This window comes from Bos mutus, chromosome 10, assembly GCF_027580195.1.
Source record: "Bos mutus isolate GX-2022 chromosome 10, NWIPB_WYAK_1.1, whole genome shotgun sequence".
NCBI classification, from domain to species: domain Eukaryota; kingdom Metazoa; phylum Chordata; class Mammalia; order Artiodactyla; family Bovidae; genus Bos; species Bos mutus.
The window spans coordinates 40,845,950-40,873,762 of record NC_091626.1 but is presented as its reverse complement, the minus strand read 5'-3'; the positions used below and the strand labels follow the sequence as shown (position 1 = coordinate 40,873,762).

At 40.2% G+C, this 27,813-nt stretch overlaps 1 protein-coding gene and 2 non-coding genes across 3 annotated transcripts; 2 read left to right on the top strand and 1 right to left on the bottom strand.

The window, feature by feature from the left end:
* Positions 1–894: 894 nt before the first annotated feature.
* On the bottom strand, positions 895–27,531 carry TBPL2 (TATA-box binding protein like 2). Its single transcript, XM_005905055.3, has 7 exons — positions 27,484–27,531; positions 24,099–24,556; positions 23,157–23,244; positions 21,324–21,415; positions 19,013–19,180; positions 12,301–12,395; positions 895–971 (listed from the first exon to the last, which is right to left on the bottom strand). The coding sequence occupies exons 1-7, from the start codon at positions 27,529–27,531 to the stop codon at positions 895–897; spliced, it is 1,026 nt and encodes a 341-aa protein (XP_005905117.3).
* Positions 13,069–13,141, top strand: TRNAE-UUC (transfer RNA glutamic acid (anticodon UUC)). The gene has a single exon. It is a non-coding gene; the product is annotated as a tRNA-Glu (tRNA).
* On the top strand, positions 25,892–25,973 carry TRNAS-GCU (transfer RNA serine (anticodon GCU)). Its single transcript has one exon. It is a non-coding gene; the product is annotated as a tRNA-Ser (tRNA).
* Positions 27,532–27,813: the final 282 nt, after the last annotated feature.

The following is a 27,813-nucleotide window of genomic DNA, read 5'->3' as shown; positions in this document are numbered from 1 at the left end:
GTGTCCAACTCTTTGCGACCCCATGGACTGCAGGCCAGGCCTCCCTGTCCTCATTTTAGTGAAAGACAATCCCCGCCCACGTGGGAACAAGGTCCAAGACTCCTATTAGCCCATCCCCCTCCTTGTTAATCTCCACTTCTCCATCAAATGCGCATGATTCCCACAAGCTAATTGGGTTTTGAAGCTGAGCTCTTTGCTCCAGCCTCTTAAGTCTTATTTGATCTATTTTAATACAATTACACAGGGTTATGAAGGTACAAAAAAAGCACAAAATCCCTAAACTGTTTTCAAAATAGACTTTATACTAAACCTGAATGGTTCCTGAAAGTTTAAGTTTTAGGGAGAGAAATACTTTTCTCTGATTATTTCAAACAAAAGGATATGTAATTATTTAATTTTTCTTAAAGTTTTCAGACTTTAAAGTTTCATTTGTATTCTGACAGGATCCATCACAGGCCTGTACCTACTGGCCGGGATCATCTACTCAATATTTAAAAAGGCAAAAAAAAAAAAAAGACAATAGACAATTTCTATCCTGTTTTATACAGATATTTTAAATTTCTATATATTGTTATACATTTTTAGAGAACACATGTTCATGTACTACATCTTTAACAAGAACAAAGCATTAAATTTTAATGATGTTAGAATATCATTCTAGCAAGGCCTTAACTCTTCAAATTCTGAAATCAGGTTACTTTTTCCATTTTAAAAATAACATACAATAGTCATTTTGAAAAAAAGTGTTATTTCTTAGGCATGGTTACTTATACAGAATCACACTTTAATAATTAAAGTCAAAATGTGCATGGAACATCTACAGTGTAGCTGTTTCTGTTGCTGGGCTTATGCATATATTCAAACCAATATACTGTGAGATGTTGAATGATATATTCAGGCTTTTTTAAAACCCTTTAGAATAGGATAGATGTTTTCAAATGCTTCATAGATGTCAGAACGTTTTTTGGCACCTATAAAGAAATCCAAGTTTACATAATCTTTAATATAAAAACAATGCTAAAATTTTAAGACTAAAATTTCATTGTCACTTCCAATTACTTTTAATACTTTAGGTGTACCTGAGAAGTACTTTATTCCTGGTAAAGATAAAAGAATTTGGTGACTACAGTCGTATTCCCACAAAAACATACCCTAGAGCAGATTTTTCTAGTATTTCTGTAATGTGGGCACATCAGTATGTCTTTAGCCTCCTAGGGCACAGTATGAAATATGGAATGTTATCTCTTGGTGTGCCATGGACATGACCACAGAACATGACCTTCGTCAGCAGCTGTGGGCACTTAGCTACCAGCGAAAGGGACTTCCTTTGATCTACTCAGCCTTAGTTAACATCCTTATTCCCTAATATTGACTAACAGAGTGAGACAAATTGGAACTGTTCTAAAGTTTTAAATTTCAATTTGGGAAGGGATTATTAGAGGGAAAGACTCTACCATTGTTACCCTTAGAGTTAAATTTCAGGAGGTCTTTAATTACAACTGCTCTAGGGGTTAAAATGGATAAAAATATGATTTAGACACACCACTCACCCTTGAGCGAGATTATCAGTCAGCCCTACTAACTACCTTTCGCTTTCAATGCTACGCAGGCATGTTATGTTAAGGGTTAAGGACAGGTAGTACTTATGTGGAACTGTCAGTCCATCAGGGAACTATTATCTGATACTGGGCAGGAGACAAGGAGATTAATGAAAAGCATATTAAAAACTGTTAACATGAAGAAAAATGGAAAATAGTTTTTAAGTTGATAAAGACTTGTTCTTGGGAGCTATAAACTTAGCTGGGAGAAAGGCTAAGACAGCAGAAATAATGTGTGAGACGTAGTTATCTGGTTTAAGGATGGGACGAATGAGAGGGAATTCCCAAAAGGAGAATCAAGAGATTTGAGAAGTAGGTAGAAATCAGGATTCAGAACCTAGGATGAGCTAGAACAATTTAAAAAGTGGAAAATGGCAAGTGTTGGCAAAGAGACTGAGAAACTGGAAGCCTCATACGTTGCTGGTAGAAACATAAAATGGTTCAGCTACTATGGAAAATAGTTTAGCAGTTCCTCAAAGCTGCTAAAAGAAGAATTACCACATGACACAGCAATTTCACTCCTGGGTACCTGGGAATATACTCCCCAAATTGAAAATAAGTACTCAGACAAATAATATGCATGTAGCTGCATATTCATTGCTGACAAGGGAGTATTATTCCACCACAAAAAGGAATAAAGTGCTGATACATAGTACAATGAAGACGAACCTCAAAAACATTATGTTAAAAGAAGTCAGACACGAAAGGTCACATATTATATGATTCCATTTATATGGAATCTCCAGAATAAGTAAATTCAGAGACTGGAGACTGGCGGTTGCCAGGGTTAGGGTAGGGAAGAAAGGGGGGAAAACCGCCTATGACATAGGACTTTATTTTGGAATAGTGGAAATCTTCTGGCACTAGAGTTGGTGGTTGCACAACATTTTGAATGAACTAATTGTCCCTCAATTTTTCATTTAAATGGTTATATTTGCGCTATTTGCATTTTATCTCAATAAATTAAAAAAAGTTTAAGAATCAAAAATGAAGTACTTATTAGCTTAATATGGTGGTGGGGCGGGGAGCAGTATGCAAGGGCAAAAGTTACTCATTCACTGCCAAAGAGCCTCTACCCTCAAAGATGTCTGGTAGAGAGGCGGGAGGGTCAATCATTGAATGGTCAACAGAAACTCGGTACGTTTGAGGTAGCGAAAGTCCCTTAAGTCTCAGCAAATTTTAATTATAGTGCTAAAATTTTAGTTTCTAAAGAGACTGGTTTTGTAGAAGCCAAACTGTTAGTTTGGGAAAAAGTAAGACATCACTATAAAAAGACTCTGCGTCTCGTTTGATGGACTTTTTCAGGTTCTGGATACATTTGAATAGAACAGCCTTAATTGGGAGACAGTGAAGTAGGAAGATCCCCTCGAGGAGGGCATGGCAACCCACTCCAGTATTCTTGCCTGGAGAATCCCCATGGACGGAAGAGCCTGGCGGGCTATGGTCCACAGGGTCACAAAAAGTGGGACGTGACTGAGTGGCTAAACACAGCACACCACAGAAGCACAGTAGGTATAGCAGGCACAGATACACCTTCACCCAATGCCCCCTCCCCAAAACTAAAGTTCTTTTTTTTGGCAACTAAGTTTCTTTTTATATCTGAGTAACAGATATCCAGGTCCAGCATTTTGGGTAACCATGCACTTCAGTTTTTTCATAACACTTAAAAATAATACCTAGGGACTTCCCTGCTGGCCCAGTGGTTAAGACTCCAAGCTCCCAATGCAGGGGGCACAGGTTCAATCCCTGGTAAGGGAACTAGGATCCCACATACTTCATGGGGCAGCCAAAAATTTTTTTTAGAAATAGCAAGAGCTTTACATTCAAGCCCAAAATAGTATAGCGTTCTGTTATCCCCTAGAGAGTACAAAACACCCATTGCCCAAGAGGGAACAGACACTGAGAGTGATCATTTTTTTATATCATAGAAAAACAACTTTGGACACAAAAAGGCTTTAGGAAAATTGTCTAGCGCAATTTTTAAAATTTATTGTGTGGGAAAGCAAGGCCCACGAAGTTGAAGATGCCCTGAATCGTGAGTATCAACTTTGAGAGAAGACTTCATGTATCTGCGTTCCTTCCTTTCCATGGAAGGTGAGCAAACAAACATCGCCAGGAATTGTAAATCCCAATGAGGGAACCTGGTCAATTCAGTGAAATATTTCCTCACTGAAATATTACCATAAAAATTTTGAGGAAACCTAAATTGGCCCCACAGTCCTATTAATAATCAATCTATAATCAAACCTCTCAATTTGGAGCACCAGACTTCGATTATATGACCCTTCTCTTTTAAACGAAATCTACCAGATCTTTCCTTCAAATTTATGATGATCACCAATTTCCCTGGTAGCTCAACTAGTAAATAATCTGCCTGCAATGCAGGAATTCAGTTCAGTTCAGTTGCTCAGTTGTGTCTGACTCTTTGCAACTGCAGGATGCCAGGCTTCCCTGTCCATCACCGACTCCTGAAGCTTGCTCAAACTCATGTCCATTGAGTCAGTGATGCCTTCCGACCACTCATCCTCTGTTGTCCCCTTCTCCTCCTGCCTTCAATCTTTTCCAGCATCAGAGTCTTTTCCAATGAGTCAGTTCTTTGCATCAGGTGGCCAAAGTATTTGGAGCTTCAGCTTCAGCATCAGTCCTTCAATGAATATTCAGGACTGATTTCCTTTAGGATGGACTAGTTTGATCTCCTTGCAGTCCAAGGGACTCTCAAGAGTCTTCTCCAACGCCGCAGTTCAAAAGCATCAATTCTTCAGTGCTCAGCTTTCTTTATAGTCCAACTCTCACATCCATACATGACTACTGGAAAAACCATAGCTTTGACCAGACAGACCTTTGTCGGCAAAGTAATGTCTCTGCTTTTTAATATGTTGGTCATAGCTTTTCTTTCAAAGAACAAGTGTCATTTAATTTCATGACTGCAGTCTCCATCTGCAGTGATTTTGGAGCCCCCCTAAAATAGTCTTCACTGTTTCCATTGTTTCCCCATCTATTTGCCATGAAGTGATGGGACCAGATGCCAAGGTTTTAGTTTTCTGAATGTTGAGTTTTAAGTCAACTTTTTCACTCTTCTCTTTTACTTTCATCTTCAACTCTTCTTCTTTTTCTATCACAAGTGTTGTGTCACCTGATTATCTGAGGTTATTGATATTTCTCCTGGAAGTCTTGATTCCAGCTTGTGCTTCATCCAGCCCAGCATTTCACATGGTGTACTCTGCATATAAGTTAAATAAGCAGGGTGACAAGATACAACATTGATGTGCTCCTTTCCCAATTTGGAACCAGTCTGTTGTTCCATGTCCAGTTCTGTTTCTTCTTGACCGAATACAGATTTCTCAGGAGGCAGGCAAGGTGGTCTGGTATTCCCATCTCTTGAAGAATTTTCCATAGTTGTTGTGATCCACACAGTCAAAGGTTTTGGTGTAGTCAAAAAGCAGAGGTAGATGTTTTTCTGGAACTCTCTTGCTTTCTTGATGATCCAGTGGATGTTGGCAATTTGATCTCTCATTCCTCTTTCTAAATCCAGCTTGAACACCTGGAAGTTTATGGTTCACATACTGTTGAAGCCTGGGTTGGAGAATTTTGAGCATTACTTTGCTAGTGTGTGAGATGAGTGCAATTGTGTGGTAGTTTGAACATTTTTGGCATTGCCTTTCTTTGGGATTGGAATGAAAACTGACCTTTTCCAGTCCCATGGCCACTGCTGAGTTTTCCAAATTTGCTGACATATTCAGTGCAGCACTTTCACAGCATCTTTTAGGGTTTGAGATAGCTCAACTGGAATTCCATCACCTCCACTAGCTTTGTTTATAGTGATTCTTCCTAAGGCCCACTGGACTTCGCATTCCAGGATGTCTGGCTCTAGGTGGGTGATCCCACCATTGTGGTTATCTGGGTCATGAAGATCTTTTTTGTATAGTTCTTCTGTGTATTCTTGCCCCCTCTTCTTAATATCTTCTGCTTCTGTTAGATCCATACTATTTCTGTCCTTTATTGTGCTCATCTTTGCATGAAATGTTCCCTTGGTATCCCTAATTTTCTTGAAGAGATCTCTAGTCTTTCCCATTCTATTGTTTTCCTCTATTTCTTTGCACTGATCACTGAGGAAGGCTTTCTTATCTCTCCTTGCTATTCTTTGGAACTGCATTCAAATGGGTATATCTTTCCTTTTCTCCTTGTCTTTCACTTCTCTTTTTTTCAGCTATTTCTAAAGACTTGTCAGACAACAATTTTGCCTTTTTGCATTTCTTTTTCTTGAGGATGGTCTTGATCACTGCCTCCTGTACAATGTCATGAACCTCTGTCCATAGTTCTTTAGGCACTCTGTCTATCAGATATAATCCCTTGAATCTATTTGTCACTTCCATTGTATAATCATAAGGGATTTCATTTAGGTCATACTTGAATGGTCTAGTGGTTTTCCCTACTTTCTTCAATTTCAGTCTGAATTTGGCAATAAGGAGTTCATGATCTGAGTCAGCTCCTCCTCTTGTTTTTGCCAACTGTGTAGAGCTTCTCCATCTTTGGCTGCAAAGAATATAATCAGTCTGATTTCAGTGTTGACCATCTGGTGATGTCCACGTGTAGAATCTTCTCTTGTGTTGTTGGAAGAGGGTGTTTGCTATGACCAGTGTGTTCTCTTGGCAAAACTCTGTTAGCCTTCGCCCTGCTTCATTTTGTACTTCAAGGCCAAATTTGCCTGTATCTCTTGACTTCCTACTTTTGCATTCCAGTCCCCTATGATGAAAAGGACAACTCTTTTGGGTATTAGTTCTAGAAGGTCTTGTAGGTCTTCATAGAACCATTCAACTTCAGCTTCTTCAGTGTTACTGGTTGGGGCATAGACTTGGATTACTGTGATATTGAATGGTTTGCCTTGGAAATGAACAGAGATCATTCTATCGTTTTTGAGCTTGCACCCAAGAACTGCATTTCGGACTCTTTTGTTGACTATGAAGGCTACTTCATTTCTTCTAAGGGATTCTTGCCCACAGTAGTAGATATAATGGTCATCTGAGTTAAATTTTCTCGTTCCAGTCCATTTTAGTTCACTGATTCTTAAAATGTTGATGTTCACTCTTGCCATCTTCTGTTTGACCATTTCCAATTTACCTTGATTCATGGACCTAACATTCCAGGTTCCTATGCAATATTGTTTTTTACAGCATCGGACTTTACTTCCATCTCCTGCAATGAAGGAGACCCTGCTTTTATTCCTGGGTCGGGAAGATCCCCTGGAGAAGGAACAGCTACCCACTCCAGTATTCCTGGACTTCCCTGGTGGCTCACGACAGTAAAGAATTCACCTGCAATGTGGGATACCTGGGTTTGATCTCTGGGTTGGGAAGATCCCCTAGAGAAGGGAACAGCTACCTACTCCAGTGTTCTTGCCTAGAGAATTCTATGGACAGAGGAGCCTGGCAGGCTACAGTCCATGGGGTTGGAAAGAGTCAGACACAACTGAGCAACTTTCACTTTCACCAGATCATTCCTTCAAGTTATGATGACACCAATTTGGGGGATAAACACCTTTGCTAACTGTGGTAAATGAGGTAGAAATTCTGTGGCTAGTGCACTGAAGAAAGCACTAGCTACTGGCTTGAGATCAAACCACATGGGCTCAAATGCAAGCCCTCCCACTAAGTTTGAAATCACAGGCAGATTGTTTAACTAACTTCTGAGCCTTTATTTCCTCACCTATAAACAAGGACAACAGTCTTCTCATAAGGTGACTACAAGGATAGCATGAACAAGTTTTTGCAAAAAGTCCTTTTCAGATGGTAACATTTGACAAGAGCTCAGTCATTTTTACTGTCCTAAAAGAATGTACTTCAGGATTAGGGATGCTGGGATGGCTGGTTCATGCATTCATGGCTTATCATTTGGTTCTGTGAGAATTGGTATCATGTAATTTGTCTGTCTCCTTCACCAGGGCTGGATTTTTGCTGGGTAAAGAGTGTGTTGTATTTGCTTTCGCATCCTGAGCACCTAAAACAGTATATGTACCTCGTAGGCATCCAAAGTTTATTAAATATCTATCATCTAACAATAGAATTTGCAAACTCATCCATACCCCTTGCATACATGCATGCGTGCTAATTCGCTTCAGTCATGTCCGACTCTTTGTGACCCTATGAACTGTAGCCCACCAGGCTCCTCTGTCCAAGAAATTTCCAAGCAAGAACACTGGAGTGGGTTGTCATGTCCTCCACCAGGGGAATCTTCCCCACCCAGGGATGGAACCCATGTCTCTTATGTTTCCTGCATTGGCAGATGGATTCTTTACCACTAGCACCACCTGGGAAGCCCTCCCTACCTCTTAGCCAGCCCCAATATCTCTTCCCAGGACTAACTGGATTTTCTAACTCTATTCTTACACCAAGTCACAAGTACACATCTTATTTTCCCAAGGGATACCGTATGTGTATACACGTAAATGAAAGTCTTACAAATTGGGGAAAAAATAAACAGACTTTAACCTCTCAAGGTATACATTTTGCAGTATATACTGAGTCGCTCTTAGTGGTAAATTACCAGCAATGATCAACAGGGATATCCTGTTCTCTGTCTGGCTCACTCACTATTAAATCTTGCCATTTTTATGGTGTCCTCCGACCCACTCATTTCCAAGAACCACTGACACCCAGCTGATTGAGAGTGACCCTCCCTAACAAAGACCCAGCTTCTGCATCCTTTATGCCAGAAGGAAATAAGTATAAAAAGCATTTTACTAAAGCCTCTTTAAACTTCATATTCCTATCATCTGGGCAAGGCATGAGAGCAACAATTCATCTTTTTCAGTGCTGGGGAAAACTCAAGAAGAGCGGGCTTTCACAGAGGTAATAACAGCTAACGTCTATACTGTGTTTACAGCAGGTAGTTTCTATGGGCCCCTGCCTTTTACATATGTAGAAATCAAGGTGGAGCACAAACTCACCCAAGGTCAACATAGCCAAGAGATGGTAAAGCTTGGATTAAAACTAGATGACTGGCTTCCAGAGCTTAGCCTCTTAGCCACCACACCTGCTGCCTCTCACCACTAACAGTATTTGCCATTCCTTAGGTGACAAGGAGTATTAGGAGGAAAGTGTCCAAAAGGCCACACAGGTGTTTTTATAGACATCTAAAGAGCTCAGGGATAGTGTACGTACATGAAGATGGTGGTCTGAAGCCAGGCATGTGCAGCATGAACAGCTGTTCGACATTGTTAATGTTACTTAAGCTCTCCATTGTCCTCATTTTACAGGTGAGGAGACTGAGATATTAAGCACAACCTCACAGAATTAACTGTTGTTGTCTGGTCATTAAATCACGTCTGACTCTTGCAGCCACATGGACTGTAGCCCGCCAGGCACCTCTGTTCATGGGACTTCACGGGCAAGAATATGGAGTGGGTTGCCATTTCCTTCTCCTGGGTATCTTCCCATCCCTGGGATTGAACTTCCATCCCCTGCATTGTAGGCGAATTCTTTACCACTGAGCCTCCAGGGAAACCAAGAGAGTTAACTAGAACCCATATAAAAGCCCTTACTTATCATAACGCCTGGTATATGAGTACCTAACATGTCTTTATTATGTCTCATCTTGGAAGTGAAAATTGACATATATGCTGTCACTGTATATTGTTCCAGCAGATCCTAGCTAGACTATTCATTTTACTGTGGTCTGAGAAAAAGCATGGCTCCTAAATGTCATATTAGCTGTAGAAAAGCAGCACAGACCAGAAGAAGTTGTGTTAAGGTCCCTTTGCTGTTTGCTCTCTGGGACCATGATGAAGGACAAAGTAGGAAAGTAGGTCCTCTTTGTTCTCGGCTCATTTAACTATTCATTCATTCAGTTGTAGCTTTGGACGTGCTGACTGCAGCTTTGGCACCTCAAGGGAGTAAGACAATTTTACAATTAGCTATGCCTGTTCTTTGAGCTGAACGCATTGACAAATTTTCAGGGAAGGGTATTGTATGGTCTTCAGTACCCTGAGTTGACATTCCTTTACTTTTGTAACTTGAAACTCCTAGCAAATGTGCACATGAAAGTATATCTTTTTCCTTTTTATTTGGGATAACTAAGAAAGTTGGTCTGAATTATGGATATTTAAAGAAACTTGTTCTTGCATACCTATAATAGGAACTTAGCCTGTACTTGGCAATTTGTACTTGTAAATAAGACAGTTTCCTAATGATACATAACACATAGATGAAAGCATCCATCCAAAGATCTTAAAATTTTTTTTTCCCTGGAGGAGGGCATATATTTGCCTGCAGTATCTACACTATTCAATGTACTTGGCAGGCTTTTTCCCCTTTCTCCAGGACATATAGAGGGAAACTAGATCTTCCCAACCCAGGGATCAAACCCGGGTCTCCCGCATTGCGGGCAGATGCTTTAACCTCTGAGCCACCAGGGAAGCCTGTTAATTACTAGGAGGTCTTAATTATTCTAGACACTAAACTGGTTGCATCTGAACAATTGTTGCATTGTTGTATTCAAAAGGTTCTTGAATTCTAAACAAGCTCTCCCAATTTTGAAGATACATTATTTCTGAAAGAAAAACTGTAACACTTACTGGGCATTCTCAAGATTTAGTAACAGACACTCCATGTTTTTGGATGCTGAGTGATAACTTTATCGATGTTTCTCAAATTAATTCAGCTAATGCAGAAATCTCATTTGGCTTTAGATGGGGCAAGATATTATTAAATTTTAAAGTTTATTTGGAAGAATAAATATTTGAGGGGAGCTAATCAAAGAGAAGCAATGACAGGAAACTGGCCTATCAGATATAGAGCTCACTAGGATTAACACACATTCATAACCACAATGTAGTAAAAATACAGTAGGATTATCATAGTATAATTCAGGAGCAAAGGTGGAACTGGAGACCAGACCCATATTTTAAAATAAAGGCCAAAAAAGAAGTCATCAGATATTAATAATGAAGGATATGTAGTTTTAGGTTGTCTGGCCAGCTATTTGGGGGTGGGAAATAGTCAATTTGGCTCGTGCCATAAAAACTGGGTATTTATCCTGGTCCCAGAGAGTAAAATGTGTAAAAAGTCAGACAAAATAAGGCAAAACCAGCAAACTTCAGTAGAATGGTGTGGAAAAGAGCCTCAACCATTTACCTCAAGAATTAAAAAAACTTTTACGTAAAAATAAGTGAAACTGGGAAAACTCACAAATAAAACGAAGAGTAATTATTTTCAATACTACGGTAAACTCACACAAACCCTTAGAGGGGGGAAAGTAGACAAAAAGCAGTAAGTTACATACACGCTATTTTAAAAAGATGAAATGCTGTTTACTATGCGGAAAAGCGATCAATTTCTATTTCTGATTACCAGTGAGATCCCTTTCACTTACACAGTTAGAGTTTTTTTCTGTAAATTATTGTTTTGAATGTTGCTGAGAGTTTGTAAAAGATACTCAGATACATTCCTGGCAGCAATGTATGATATAGAAAAACTGCATTGTATAAACCTTTTCAAAACAATTTCATAAAATAATTTGTACTAGGAAGCTTTAAAGTGGTCTGTCTTTAGACAAATATTCCCCTTCTGAGCATAGGTCTTCCCTAGTGGCTCAGATGGAAAAGCGTCTGTCTGCAAAGCAGGAGACTCGGGTTCAATCCCTGAGTTGGGAAGATCCCGTGGACAAGGAAATGGCAGCCCACTCCAGTATTCTTGCCTGGAAAATCCCATGGACCCAGAGCCTGGTAGGCTACAGTCCATGGGGTCACAAAGAGTCGGACATGACTGAGTGACTTCACTTCTGAGCATTTACACTAATAAATGACTCTCTACACATAAAAATAGCCAAACTTTTGTCCCATTAATAAGCAGCAAACAAAGAAAAAGCATAACCTGACAATGGGAGAACCAGTCTGATGCAGGAACATGTTAGAACAGAGGTTGGGAAACTTAGGTCTGCTGGTCAAACCTAGTCTGCTACCTGATTCTGTATAGACTGTGAGCTAAGAATGATTTTTATACTGAAATGGTTGGGGGAAAAAAGAAGAAAATTACTTGATATGTGTAAATTAAGTGAATTACATTAAATTCACACTTTAGAGCCTTTTTATTTATGTGGTGTTCACAGTTACTTTCACAATAAAACAAGGCTCAGTTGTGACAGAGACTCTACTGCCCACAAAACCGAAAACATTTAGTATTTAGCTCTTTGCAGAAAAAAGATTTGTTGACCCCTTTGTAGGAATATTGTTCAGACATTGAAAGCCTTCATTAAGAATTTGTAACAGTGAGTTAAGCTACATATGTTATAATGGTTATTAAAATGATAGGATGTAAAGATGAGTATCCCTGGAGTAGGAAATAGCTTATAAACTTCAGTATTCTTGCCTGGAAAATTCCATGGACAGAGAAGCCTGGTGGGCTACAGTTCATGGAGTCAAAAAGAGTTGGACACAACTGAGCTACTGAACAGACACATAAACACATAAGATATTCGTTTTAAATATATCAAAATGACATAAAACATGGAAAAAGTTATATTGTTTAACTTTAGGGACCAATGTATGATGTTATCTTTCATTTTGCTTTTCATTTTTTTCCCGGGTATTCTATAATACCAAGAATTGCTGTATGACAGTGAATAAAGTTATTTAAAAGGTAAAACAAAGCATAAGCAAAGCATACGCAAAGCTGTTGAATTTTAAGAAAGTCAGAATCTTAGAACTTACCTGTCAGCACAACTTTTCCAGATACAAATATAAGCAACACAATTCGTGGTTTAACCATTCTATAAATAAGGCCAGGAAACAGTTCAGGTTCATAACTGTTAAGATATAAAAGAAAGAAGTTAAAAAATAGCACTATTCAACTACTTTCTCGTAATATTTGAGATCCAGCGCACAAAAGCAGTTTTCAAAAGCCATTTTACCAAAAACCTTTTGGCCATCTTGACAAAAGTAGTCTTGAGTGTCTTAGGTAATTTCTGTGGCAGTCAGTGACAGAATTCATTTTTAGTCATAATATTTTTCCAAGTGCAGACATCCTAAGCTTTTAGAAATTAAGGAAATTTAGAGCATCAGATTTAATATATTAAGATCTTCTTAGTTGAATGTTCTCTATTTTTCAAAAAAAGTCTATCAATAGCAATACATAAACACATTTTCAAAAATTTCCAAGTTCTGCAATAATAAGCACATTGTGGATATATTTATAAAGTGCTACAGTTAACATTTTTAGCAGATAGAACCTAAAAACATTACTAGAATACTTTGGACAGATACTGTATACTAAATCATACCAAGTTTTACAAATTCAGAATTTGCTCCTATAAATAGTATCTCACTCCTTCCTAGAAAGGCTTGAGGAGCCTACAAAAAAGATGTCAGTAGTTAAGAGGATGTTGATGAAATAAAACTATTCTCAAAACAATGGCTAATGGGGATAGAAAAGAAAGAAAAAAATCTAGGAAATTGAACACTATAATATACATGGGGAATTCCCTAGTGGTCCAGTGGTTAGGACTCTGCACTTTCACTACTGAGGGCACAGGTTCAATTCCTGGTTGGGGAAATAAGATCCCTCAAGCCGTGTGGTGCAGCAAAAAAAAAAAAAAAAAGTTTTTGCTCTTAAGGAGTGGATCCAGATCACACAGAAAAACTCCATTCCATTCTGAAATGGCTCTGACCTCTTACTGGCACCAGAAAGATGCATGACGGTGGTGAGTGTACCCATCTGAAGTATATGGAGGTCGTTATGTGTAGACATGTCTTCCTGGGACATGACTCTATTTTCCTGCAGAAAGCCTGTCAGGACTTCTGCCCACAAGCCACTTCCGGACACTGGGGAGACAATGATACTAGCTGGAGCCCTGAAAAACTTCTATAGGAACTATGAAGTTCGAGCCAAGAAAGTAAAGACTAAGGGCAGAGAAGAAATGTTTTCATTTGATTTTCCAACCAAATCTGAAGACACTAAAAGGGAAAAGAGCAAATAAAAGTCTTTGGTATGTAAATACCTGGAAATGTCCCTAACCTGGGAAAGGAAACACACATCCAGGTCCAGGAAGCACAGAGAGTTCCAAACAGCATCCACCCAAGGAGGACCACACCAGGACACATTGTAATTAAGACGGAAAAAATTAAAGATAAAGACAGACTATCAAAGGCAGCAAGGGAAAACCAACAAGTTACGTACAAGGGAACTATCGTAAGGCTATCACAGCTGACTTTTCAGCAGAAACCCTGAAGGCCAGAAGGGATTTGCACAATGTATTCAAAATGATGAAAGGGAAAAACCTACAACCAAGAATACACTACCGAGCAAGGCTGTCATTCAGATTTGATGGACAGAGCAAAAATTTTACAGACAAGCAAAAGCTGAGAAAGCAGCACCACCAAAGCAATGTTAAAGGGACCCCTCTACGTGAAAAAGAAAAAGCCACAACTAGAAATGTGAAAATTAGAGAAGGGAAAAGCTCAGGTAAAGGCCAACAACGCACAGGAAAGGTTGTAAATAACAAAGCTAGCAGGAAAACTAAAAGACAAAAGTAGTATTTTCCAGGCAAGAGTACTGGAGTGGGGTGCCATTGCCTTCTCCACAATAGGCAATTAGGGAATTCAAAAAAGAAAAAGAATGATATCAAAAACAGTAATCATGGAGGGGGGAGTAAATATTTAGGGTTCTTAAAATGCCTTTGAACTTAAGAGATCAACAACTTAATTATGTGTATACACACACACACACACAGACAGATTGCTATATATAAACTTCATTTATGGTAACCACAGACCAACAATCTAATAATACATACACACAAAGAGAAAGGACTTTCCTGGTGGTCCAGTGGCTGGGAATCTGCCTGCTAATGCAAGGAACACGGGTTTGATCCCTGGTCTGGGACGTTCCCACATGCCTCGAGCAACTAAGCCCGTGTACCATGACTACTGAACTCGTGCCCTAGAACCCCTGCTCTGCAACAACAGAAGCCACGGCAATGAGAAAGCATGCACACTGCAACTAGAGAATAGCTTCTAGATCACCACAACTACATAAAGCCTGCACATAGTAACGAAGACCCAGCACAGCTAGAAATAAAATTTAAAAAAAAGAGAGAAAGAAATCCAAACAGAACATTAAGGATAGTCATCAAATCAGAAGGGAAGAGAACAAAAGGAAGAAAGGAACAGAAAAGACCTACAAAAATAACCCCCAAGCAATTAACAAAATGGCAGTTAAGAACATGAAAGGGAAAGTGAAGTTGCTCAGTTGTGTCCGACCCTTTGCAACCCCATGGACTGTAACCTATCAGGCTCCTCCAACCATGGGATTTTCTAGGCAAGAATACTGGAGTGAGTTTCCAGTTCCTTCTCCAGGGGATTACCCTAATCCAGGGATCGAACCTGGATCTCCTGCATTGCAGGCAGATGCTTTACCATCTGAGCCACCAGGGAAGCTCCAGTAAGAACATACGTATCAATCGTTACCTTAAATCATAAATTGACTAGGGACTTTCCTGGTGGTTCAGTGGTTAAATATCTGTCTTGCAATGCAGGGGAAGAGGGTTCGATCTCCAGTCAGGGAACTAAGATCCTATATGCTGCAGAGCAATTAAACCAGTGAGCAGCAACTACTGAGGCCACATGGTACAACTAGACAGTCCATGGGCTGCAGGAAAGATCCCAAGTGATGCAGAGAAGAGCCTGTGTGCCGCAACCAAGACCCGATGCGGTCAAATACATAAATACATTCTAAAAAATTAAAAATAAAACTACCATATGATTCAGCAGTTCCACTCCTGGGTATATAGCCAAAGAAAATAAAAACATTCAGAAAGATACATACACCCTAAAGTTCACAGAAGCATTATTTACGATAGGCAAGATATGGCAACAATGTAAGTGTCCATCAACAGATGAATGGGTAAAGATGATGTGATATATATACACAGTGGAATACTGCTGCTGCTGCTGCTGCTGCTAAATCGCTTCAGTCGTGTCCGACTCTGTGCGACCCCAGAGACGGCAGCCCACTAGGCTCCTCTGTCCCTGGGATTCTCCAGGCAAGAATACTGGATTGGGTTGCCATTTCCTTCTCCAATGCATGAAAGTGCAAACTGAAAGTGAAGTCTCTCAGTCGTGCCCGACTATTAGCAACCCCATGGACTGCAGCCTACCAGGCTCCTCTGTCCATGGGATTTTCCAGGCAAGAGTACTGGAGTGGGGTGCCATTGCCTTCTCCACAGTGGAATACCACCCAGCCACAAAAATGAATAAAATTTTGTTATTTGCAACAACATGTATGGACTTGGAGGGTATTATGCCAAGTGAAATAAGTCAAAGACAAATACTGTATGATGTCATTTATATGTGGAATCTAAAAAATACATCAAACTAGTGAATGTAACAAAAAAGAAACAGAATCAGAGATACAGAGAATGAACTATTGGTTACCAGTGGGGAGAGAGAGAAGGGAGAAGAAGGGATTGAGAGGTGCAAATTGCTATAATGTAAAAAGAAATAAGCTACATAGATATATTATACAGTACAGGGAATATAACCAGTATTTTATAATAATAGTAGATTTATAATCTATAAAAAGTTGAATCACTATGTTATACATCTGAAACTAATATTGTAAATCAACTGTACCTCAATAAAAAACAGATACATACATATATATACAAAAAAAGTCTTTGGTATGTAAATCATGGTGAACTGTTTTTGGCTTCAGAACCATGATTTTAAGGTACTAGCATGATGAACTCCCAACTAGAGGTTTACTTCATTTTATTTACTCTCTACTTCATTTCAAAAGAAGGCTGAGACAGAAAGAAAAGAGGTTTTGGTTAGAGATGGAGAATATTTCATGAAGATTGAAAACAGCAAATAGCTGCCGATCTCTTGGACCAAACCAGCTCATTCAAATCTGTTTAAATGTCATTCCCTTAAGAAGTCTTCCTTATCTTCAGCCCTTCCCCAGTTACATTAAGTATCCTAATTGATGGTACCAAAACAAGTCTTCCTTATCTTCAGCCCTTCCCCAGTTACATTAAGTATCCTAACTGATGGTACCAAAACACGCCAAGAGGTATTCACCTTCACCATTATACCTTCATAGTTACATTTCATTATTGTCTTTGGTTTCTCTGTTTTCCCTTTTAAATAGTGGTTCCATAACGGCAGGGGCCCATGGCTGCATTGATTGCCACTAGCATCACAGCATCTACTACACAGTAGCCACCTAGATTCTACTCATCTAAGAAATATTTAAGATAACTTTGATTTATTGGATTGGCCAAAAATTTCATTTGGATTTTTCCATGAGATGGAACAAGCTTTTGGGCCAACCCAATAAAAACTGAATGGAAGGGGAAAAAATTGCTCAGGGAAAATGGAAAACAATTATGACATAGAAAGACTGATGGAGAAGCTGCCCAGTAACAAGTGAGATACGTATTATCAGATGCTGATATACATATTTGTAGAATCAGGGGAATTAAATGAACTCGAGGTTTTAACATAAAGCAAACTTGACTTGACAATTATAAGTGGTATGTTGCCATGGTTCCCCACAGGGCTACAGGCAATTAAAGGAAGTCTTCATTTTAAAGACATAAATCTGCTGAGAAAGAGGTTTTAATGCCCCAGTGTCACAAATACACACACTGAAGTTGTAATCCATAAGATAAGGATGGAGGGCATTTTGGGGGAGGCAAAAATGAGACTAAAAAGAGGTATCAGTGAGAGTATCTGGCCAAATTTTTTAAAAAAGATGAATGAGATCATAAAACTGGCTTACGAGGAGGGGAAAACAGTGATGGACCCACTCCAAGTGACTAAAAGCAGTGCATCAGGTGAATTCTCATCTTGCCCTTCTGCAATTTCATTTTTCAGAGGTAGAAGTACTGACAAGGGGGCACTCCCACTCCAGATTTAAATCTGACCTACAAAGAAGACAATCTTGGTGAAAAAGAAATGAAATTTAGGGGGAACTGCACACATCATTTCAGAGCCCTAAAGGGCCAGAAAGGGGAATGCCAAGACTAATACAGACATGTACCTCAAAATTGGGCAGACATCTTTCACATGTTCATTAAAAACTGCCTCAGAGAAAGATAGACAGGAGGTCCAAGGTTGAGGGTCTGGAAGATAGAGTATGTGTTCAGAGACTCTTAAAAATGAAGGTTTTACTATGAGTCTATGAGTCATTCCAAGATTGAAGGAAGAAAAGGACACATAAAGAGGCAATACATCTTGCATGGGGTGCTTCTCAGTGAACTCAAGGGGTACCTCATAGGCGCTTAATAAACATATGCTGAAAAAATTGAGGCAGAGGAAAAAATGAAAAGACAATCAAGAGCAAGATATTGCTTAAAGAATATCATAAAAGCTAAATCTCAGAATGAACAAAATTTTTTTTGAAAGTTAGGGGAAAACAAGGCACTTTTTAACTTCTGTTTAGGTCATTTCTCAATGGAGAGTTAACAAACATTAAAGAAAACACAGCTCTATGATCCCTGTCTATTATTAAGCAGAATGATTGCATAAAGGCAAAGGGAAGGAAAAGCAGAGTGAAAGGACTTCAGTTCAAGTTAGATCACAAGAATTTAAGAGCATCTGTGATTCTAAGCCAGTTTAAGTGCCCTGGCCTAAGGGGTGGTGGGATTTAGTGTTAGTCAGTCACCCTCCATCACCATTCTCTGAGGGCCTGAACAGGCTGTGAGAAGCACAGAAGCAGCTGGAAGAGGAGCATTTGCTGTTGAGATGGGAAGTTTCGTTTTAAGAAGCCAAGCAGGCTAGAGATACTCCCCAAGAAATATGAATCCATGAAAGAAGCTGTGGTGGGGGCTACAGCCACACACAGCAAAAGAAAACCCTTGAACAAACTCCATAGGACAAAAGCTAGGTAGGATTGCCTTCATAAAGTATGCTACGGCCATTCTTTATCATTATAATATTATTTTAAAATCTTCTCTCCAGCTCTTTCTCCTCTCACTGGCTGTCACCCCTTCCTACTTACCTAGTCTGTATCATACCCTTTCTCTTCCTGCCATTGCCACCACCCCCAGCCAGGTGTGACTTTTTTTTTAGAAATCTATACATTAGTGAGTCTCAATGTGTGGGCCTCTAGCCAGCTGTAATGGCATCACCTGTGAGCTTGTTAGAAAGGCAGAGTAAAGCAGAATCTCTGGGGACTGCAGCCCAGGCAGGAATGTGTGTTGATAAGCCGTCCAGGTGATCACTATGCAATTTAGTTTTGAGAACCACCGTTTCAGAAGATTAGACACATATGGTAACCAATGAGGACTTAGGTATAGCAATTTAACCCTTTCACTTATTGTGGCTTAAAAAAATGTACACTTTCTCTGAAAGATAATATATAAGCAATCCAAATAGAATTTTAATATTTTGGTAAACTCAAAGTGAAGTTATACAATCATACCTACTGAACTGCTGATGGGTTAGCACCAAACCTTCCAGACTGATAGGAAATCTCACATCACAGCTTGCAACCATGTTCTGAATTGTAAAATCGAGGAATCTGGCAGGAAAGCCCAGCTTCTGCACCACACGGGCGTACTTCCTCGCTGCAAGTCGAGACTGCTCTTCGCTGGGGAGGGGCAAGATATTAAAGATGTCTTAATCACTGTGACTGCTGACAAGTTGGGCTATATTCAGACACTTCTCTGATTTATTTTTTTAGCATTTGTACCATGTTTACCCTTCACTGTATACAAGGAAGCTGCAGACTTTGAAGAGAAGGACCCACCTCCCCTACTACTGTCCCTAGCACCTAGAAAAGGCTTTGGTACAATGGACAGTTTTGGAATCATAAACAGATTTGTGTCTTCCTAGCCATCTTTTCGGAGAAGGCAATGGCACCCCACTCCAGTACTCTTGCCTGGAAAATCCCATGGACGGAGGAGCCTGGTAGGCTGCAGTCCATGGGGTCGAGAAGAGTTGTACACGACTGTGCAACTTCACTTCCACTTTTCATTTACATGCATTGGAGAAGGAAATGGCAACCCACTCCAGTGTTCTTGCCTGGAGAATCCCAGGGATGGGGGAGCCTGGTAGGCTGCCGTCTATGGGGTCGCACAGAGTCGGACACGACTGAAGCGACTTAGCAGTAGCAGCAGCTGCTCCCATTTTAAACAATGCTGAAATGTACATCTTTGCAGAGTTGTCCAAAAATGACTTCAAAATGGAGATTTCTAGATCAGAGGATACACAGATCAACAGAAGAGAAAGTCTGGAAACTTACCTGGACACAGGTAAAGAGCATGCAAAACAGGTGGGGGAGGAACAGATAAAATGGATTCTCTGATAAATGTATCAGGACACTGACTGGCCATTTGAAAATACTGAAATGAAATTCTAGACTCGCTGTGCCCAATATGGTGGCCACCAGTTACACTGGCTATTTAAATTTATATTAATTTTAAAACAAAATAAAAAGTTCAATTTCTCTGTGGTATTAGCCATATTTCAAGTTCTCAGAAGCCACATGTGACAAGAGGCTACCACACTGGACAGCACAGGTACAGAACATTTCCTTCATCCAGAGAAGGCTCTGCTGCTGCTGCTGCTAAGTCGATTTAGTCATGTCCAACTCTGTGCGACCCCATAGATGGCAGCCCACCAGGCTCCCCCGTCCCTGGGATTCTCCAGGCAAGAACACTGGAGTGGGTTGCCATTGCCTTCTCCAATGCATGAAAGTGAAAAGTGAAAGTGAAGTCACTCAGTCATGTCCGATGAATCAAAACATTAATTTCTTCTCTTCAATACAAAGCAAGACTTAAAAGAAACAAGAAAAACATATGGAGGTCAATACTTACACATGGGGAATGCCTTCCTAAGCGTGAAGCCAAACACTGAAGCCATAAAGAGAAAGATTGGATAGACTAACCATACACACACAAAATTAAACTGTGTATAAAAAAAAAAAAAAAATATTACTAACATTAATATGGGAGAAATACTTATAGTCCAAAATGGCAAAAATACTTAAATACAAAAAGATTAATATCTCCATAGAATATTGGGCAAAAGATACAGTAGACAGTTTATATCCTTATGAAAAGTTAGTCTCACTAGTAAATAAAAAGAAATGTAATTAAAACAATGTAACTTTTGCCAATAAATTTGGCAAATAGATAGAAGAATATTAACACTCAGTGTATATTGAAGAAAATTGGTACACCCTTTCAGGAGGACAATTTACTACTCATCTACTAACACCTAGAGGGAAGAGCAGCTCTCCTACTAGTTTTATGGCGAACAGACCTCCATCAGCACAGGGCTACCTCGGCATGAGATCCAGGAAAGAGAAGCCTTTTAAGAGATCCCTCCTGAGTGAATGCTCAAGCTAATGCTCAAGAAATGTCTAATTCCCCTCCTTTGAAAAGTTCTATCCATGTATCTGCCTGCAATGAGGAAAATACACAAGAACTACTTCCCCAGATTTATAACAGGCTTTACTACTATAGCTTTTCTTTTTTTCATTTTAAATATACCTTAGAAACAAGTTGTAATAGCCTAGTGAAACCCCCTTCACTATGGGAGACTGTAAAGTGGGATATGTCAGTATTACGAGGCTGAATGTTTTTAACCCCTAACTTCTCATTTCATGAATTTAACTCTTCAGCAAAGTATTTTGCATCTACTATGTGTTTTAGAATATTAATGCCATCCTTCCTTGTTTCACATACTGAATTGTTTGTCTGGTTTTGGAGGAGGGTGGCTCCTCTTACCTTTTGGCTCCTGTGCAGACCATTTTCCCAGAGCTAAATATGAGGGCTGTAGTCCTGGGCTCTCGGATCCTCATTATGACAGCGGCAAATCTCTAAAGACAGAAGCCAAAAGAACAATTAACCTTCACTAGGGGTTAACACCTGCTGAAGCTGAAACTCCAATACTTTGGCCACCTGATGTGAAGAACTGACTCATTGGAAAAAACTCTGATACTGGGAAAGATTGAAGAGAGGAGGAGAAGGGGTGACAGAGGATGAGATGGTTGGAAGGCATCACTGACTCGATGGACATGAGTTTGAATAAGCTCTGGGAGCTGGTGATGGACAGGGAAGCCTGGCATGCTGCAATCCATGGGGTTGCAAAGAGTCAGACATGACTGAGCAACTGAACTGAACTGAAGGGTTAGCACTATTCCAGTTGCAAGGGTGAGCTAGACATGAAAAGGGTTAAATAAATCGAAATTTAGTGGGAAACTAAAAAATGTCTGGGTCTATTCTCCTACCTTAAGGTTAACAAAATGATTGTGATTCTAAAATGTACATGATTCTAAAAGGTAAGAAGAATAATAGTAAAGCTAAAATTTGAGTATCTGTTAATGTTTCAGACCCTATGCTAAAAGCTTAACAGGTCTTATTGCATTTGAAGTGCCGACAGTAAAAAGAACCCCAAGTCAGAGCTACACACAACTGATCAAGGCCTATTAATGTTTTCCAGATGTTTACTAAAAAGGTGGCACTCTCACCTGATATTCCTTTTGTTAAATTCTTAAGACATCTGAAATGCCAAACCAGAATTTTTCCAGCTGTCAAGTCTAAGTATGGACAAATCCTATGCACCAAATTGAGAGGAGAGCTGAGGACGGTAGAGAATAAAATAGGCTCAAGATGTTGATTGCTCACTTGTGTAGTCAATCATAGCTACATCCTTAAAAATCCTGGCCCGTCAGTGGGGTTCTGTCCTCATCATAGCTAGCAACACAAAAGATAAACAGGCAAGCTTTGTTTCACTAGGTAATATTCAGGTAATATTTAAATTCGGATGTCAACAGCACCACTACCACAACAGGAAAAACAAAGACTTTATCCATAAATAGTTGATGTTGGCAAGGTCCTCTGGGTTCTGACTAATATGGCCTTTCTCATCTAACTCCTTAAATCTCCACTACCCAAGACAGTGAACTTTTCCCCAGTAGGCACCAGGCCTTACTCGTCTTTGTACTAAGTAATTTAACTAATCATTAAATGTTGATTGAATGAACAAATCCTAGGTAAACAGACCACTGAAAATGGGATACCTGGCCTTGGAAAGACACAAAAAAGAATAGATTTTATTAAACTTTGATTTTAATAGATAAGATAGAATTTAATAAAATAGATTTTATTGAAGCTGGAATCATACACTTCAGTTTTGCACTTTATACAATTGAGATTTCCCAGGTAAGAGAAACTATAAGTGAAAAAATACATGTGTCAGCTAAATGGGAAAACAATTAGAAAAAATTATTTCCATGAGTATGATGACATTGTAAGAAAGTTAGCATTTCCATAATCAGGCTGAAAATAGCCACACTGAAAGGTTTTTCTGATTAACAAGAGAAACATCTTAATGTTTAGAACTGCTTAATAAGTATTCAACACAGAAAATGAAATTATTTTTATAAGTTCAAAACAGAGAATGAGGCAATTAAACTTTCAAATTGCCAGAAGTCTTCCACCAAACATTTTTTCTTTTTAAAAAATATTAACAAAGGAATGAGTCAATATCACGATCCTATGAAGGAAAGAACATCTAAATAGAACCTAATTATTGAAAAAATTACTGAGAAATCTTACCTTTGGGTTATATTCTGCGTTTTTTGCATGCAAAGCTATTTTCTTCAGATCCAATTTACAGGCCAGGTTTACAGTGGAAACTATGTTCCTAAAGAAATAAGTCAACCTAAGTTATACCAGATTTAAAAAGTAAAAAATAATTAAAACATATTTACTTCTTCATTTTATAGGTTTAGGTGCCTTCCTAGGGGGAGAATTATTCTAAATGTGAAATATATAGTTACACAGTCCTTAGTATATTGTAAAACTCCTAAAGGACTAAAATAGCTTTTTCTAAAATTTCATGACTGACTAAAATTAAGTTTTAGATCTTTTTCAAAATGCCTCAAAATAGAAAGCACAACATCAAATCAACTTGCAAATCAAATTCAGTTTTACATTTTTTTTATCCTTTGTGTTATTCCAACTCCAACCACAATTTATAACAACTAAAGTGCTTTAGTGTAAACAATCAGAGAAGGCAATGGCACACCAGCACTCCTGCCTGGAAAATCCCATGGATGGAGGAGCCTGGTGGGCTGCAGTCCATGGGGTCTCAAAGAGTCGGACACGACTGAGTGACTTCACTTTCATGCATAGGAGAAGGAAATGGCAACCCACTACAGTGTTCTTGCCTGGAGAATCCCAGGGACGGGGGAGCCTGGTGGGCTGCCATGTATGGGGTTGCACAGAGTCAGACATGACTGAAGGATTTAGCAGTAGCAGCAGTGTAAACAATATAATCCTTCAGGAATATGTAGACTAACCCTCAACTCCTGCTTAGGAGATCAAGAGTTGGTGCTTCATTTTTCAGGTAAATAGTCTAAAACCAAGTCCACTAAGAGCTGATAAAACAAAGGATACTGAGATCTGAAATTTTCTTCCCTACACTATTATGATCCCATTCAAGAATACAAAATCTATACTCAGAAGCATTACTCCTCTAAAACAACAGCAACTTACTGTAGTTGAGGCACAATTCCAGAACATTCTGAAATAGGGGCCATTGGTGTCATAGGAGTTATGGACGCCAGAGGCATGGAGTGTGGTTTCTCAGGAGAGGGCTGGGCTGAGTTACCATCAGCAGGGTGCAGATGTGAATGGGAACCTGACCCACTGCTGCTGTTTAAGGCCAGGCCAGCGTCCAGTTGGCTGGGTAAGGGCAACCTAATTTGCCGACTTGGAGTTTTACAGTTTTCTTCAACTTCATGCTTGCTCCTAATGACAGTCTGGTCTTTATTTTCTTGGGAGAGCTCATCTGGTAAGAAGCTAAGATCCACAGCTGAGAAACTGCCAGATGCTTCTGTGACTTCTTCAAGCTGGGGATTAAATGCAGTCTCTGGATTGGATGACGTAAGCATGTCCACATCATAAGGCACAGCTGGGCTCAGCAGGGGTGATCTGGATGGCGTAAGGGCATCCTAGGCCATTCCCAAAACAGACAAAACACAACAGACAGAACATCATGTCACACCCAAAGGATGCCAACCTTGGCTGACAGGCAGTGTGTTCAGGAGGAGGCCATTCAGATAGCTTATATTCACACCCTGCTCTTTCCAGAAAGGCTCCTTAAAGTTCTACTCTAGGGTTACAACACACTTCATGAAAACAGGAAAATGTATCTTAAAATACAGAAAAAGCATGTTTCATAAAATGTTTTTCTTTGGTTAGATTTGTAGTAAGTTGCTACTCTAAACCCAGTTCTGTAATTCAGGTAAGTTGGCAATCACGCTGTAAATCTGTACTTTGAAAAGTACAGATTTTTCTGTACTCCCTAAGTTGATTATAAACTTTAGTTGACTTAAAGGTTTTTGGTGTTTTTTTTTGAGTTTTAAAATCATATTTTTAAAAAAAGAGTAGTAAGTGAAGGAAGCTGAGGATACAGCCTTGAGTGCTAATCAAGCCTCCACAAAGGACTCATCTTTATTCCTTCTAGTCAAAGGAGAGATAAGAAATCATTCCATTTATGTGCATAGGGGGAAAGTTATTGAAATTTAAATGGAAAGACTAGTTTAAATCAATGTATTGTATTTCCAGCACAGGGAAGGCTAATCAACTTCCATTATCATCAACCGAGGGAATGAGGTGTGCAACTGAGGGAAACAGCTAATATAAAACTCATGGCCTTTGTTATGGAAAAAAATTGTTGGTACATATTACCACCCACATCACCCAAGTTGCATGCCTGGATTCTATATTTGACCACTAGTTGGCAGGATAACCTCACCCATCAGAAGATCTTGCTTCTAATAATTGAACAGTCACGAATGCCTTGTGCTATGTCTTCTCCATGACAAACTTATCTCAGCTAATACGTCTGGCTAAAAGTGTGTGCTCAGTCGTGTCTGACTCTTTGCAACCCTATGGACTGTAGCCCGCCAGGCTCTTCTGTCCATAGAATTTTCCAGGCAAGAGTACTGGAGTGGGTTGCCATTTCCTACTCCAGGGGATCTTCCTGACCCGGAGATGGAACTCATATTCTTTACCACTGTGCCACATGGGAAATATATATATATATATATATCTGTGTGTGCTGTGTACTAAGTCACTTTAGTCGTGTCCGGCTCTGTGAGAACCACCAGACTCCTCTGTCCATGGGATTCTCCAGGCAAGGATACTGGAGTGGATTGACATGCCCTCCTCCAGGGGATCTTCTCAACCCAGTGATGGAACCTGGGGCTCCTGCATTACAGTCAGATTCTTTACCATCTGAGCCACCAGGGAAGCCCGTAATAAGTCTGGCTAGATCCTATTGGGACGAGGTGGCCGAGTGGTTAAGGCGATGGACTGCTAATCCATTGTGCTCTGCACACGTGGGTTCGAATCCCATCCTCGTCGGCCTGTGGTTTCTGTGGCCCGCTTTGCATTTTATGGGGCTTCCCTGATAGCTCAGTTGTAAAGAATCCTCCTGCAAAGCAGGAAACCCTGGTTCAATTCCTGGGTGAAGATCCGCCGGAGAAGGGATAGGCTACCCACTCCAGTATTCTTGGGCTTCCCTTGTGGTTCAGCTGGTAAAGAATCTGCCTGCAATGTGGGAGACCTGGGTTCGATCCCTGGGCTGGGAAGATCCTCTGGAGAAGGGAAAGGCTACCCACTCCAGTATCCTGGCCTGGAGAATTCCATGGCCTGTATAGGCCATGGGGTCGCAAAGAGTCAGCAGGACTGAGCGACTTTCACTTTTACTCTTTCACTTTCGGATCCAACTGATGGTGCTGTTACCACAAGTCCAGCAGATGGCAGCGGTGACTAAATGTTAGACAAAAACACTTAGAAGAACGCAGTTATTCTCTTAAAATAAGATTTGACCTTATTTCATTTTGCATTATATTTTGCCCCTATCTCCCTCCACCCCTACCCCACAGGTGGGCCCTAGGGAAAGTGAGGTGGGGACAGCGGCCCAGACCCCTCTCCACTGTTTCCATGGCCTCTTCTGTTCTAGCCGGAAAAGATTCCATCAGCCAATTTACACTAAAGAACTAAAGTCTGCAACATCGGTGACTCCCCTCCTTTTTCCAATTATGGCATTTTAGCAGAAGGCAAAACTCCCACCCAAAGAACTGAACTTCAACAAGGAATTTGAGGCAATGGCAACAAGATAAAAAGAGGGATGTTTTATGTCAGTGGAACCCTGAAAGCCTCCTGTCTGAGTTTATTTATAGGAACACACCTTAGAGAACAAGCTTACAGAGTATTCCCTAAGTATACAGAATATAGCCTTATACTTGAAGAAACTTTTTTGTTAAACTGTCTTTACAGAGCCATTAACTCATCTTTCACAGAATCTTCCCAGCTTGGGCTCTCCTTTGCAATGTTAAATACTGTGGGACTTCACTATTTCTACTTTACTGCTAATCACTGGTCTATTTAAGCACCCCCCAACCACCACCACCCCCTCTGTAAGTTGCTCTCTTGCTTTTTCACTTGTTCTTGACTCCGCCACATGCATGATCTTAATTTCCTTAGCACTGATGGAAACCCAGGCCCCTAAAATGGAAACTCAGAGTCTTAACCACTGGACCAACAGGGAAGCCCCTTTTTTTTCTTTTTGAGGACTCTTTCCTCTGTTTTCTACAGTTCTTAGATTAAAAAGCAAAACCTCAAAATGTAAGAATCAACAAACTGAAAGAAGCCTCAGGTGTCTCCAATTTGTATTCACACTGGACCAGCAACCTTTAGTAAGTTAATTCATCTTTCGAACCTTCTAGTTTTTCAACTGAAAGATGGGGATAATGAAGCCCACCTCCTACAGTCGCTAGAAGTTTTACTAGAGATAAAAGGAAGGCAGACTCCTGGGTACGCAGGACGTGGGCCCTGACTCTGGGACAGTGGCGGCGGCTTCCAGGCTCACCTGGGCGGAGCACTGGTCCAAGTAGAGCTCCAGGTATGTCTCCTCCATGGGTGGAGGGCTCACTGTTGGGAGTTGAGAGGTTGGGAATGGGGGGAAGAGCCAGAGCGAATGGAGCTGTGGCTGAGTTGGCCAGGCGTGTGGGGCGCAGAAGCCATTTATTGGCCCGCGGCTGCTCGTGGCAAGGCGGGGCCTGGGCCAGGGCTGGGAGCAGGGGACCAGGGGCCGGGCAGGGGGCCTCGCCTGGTCCCCCACGTCTACGCTCCCACAGATGGCTGGAGGGAACAGATGATGAACCAGGGAGGGGGTTGCAGAACTCCGCACCCAGCCCAT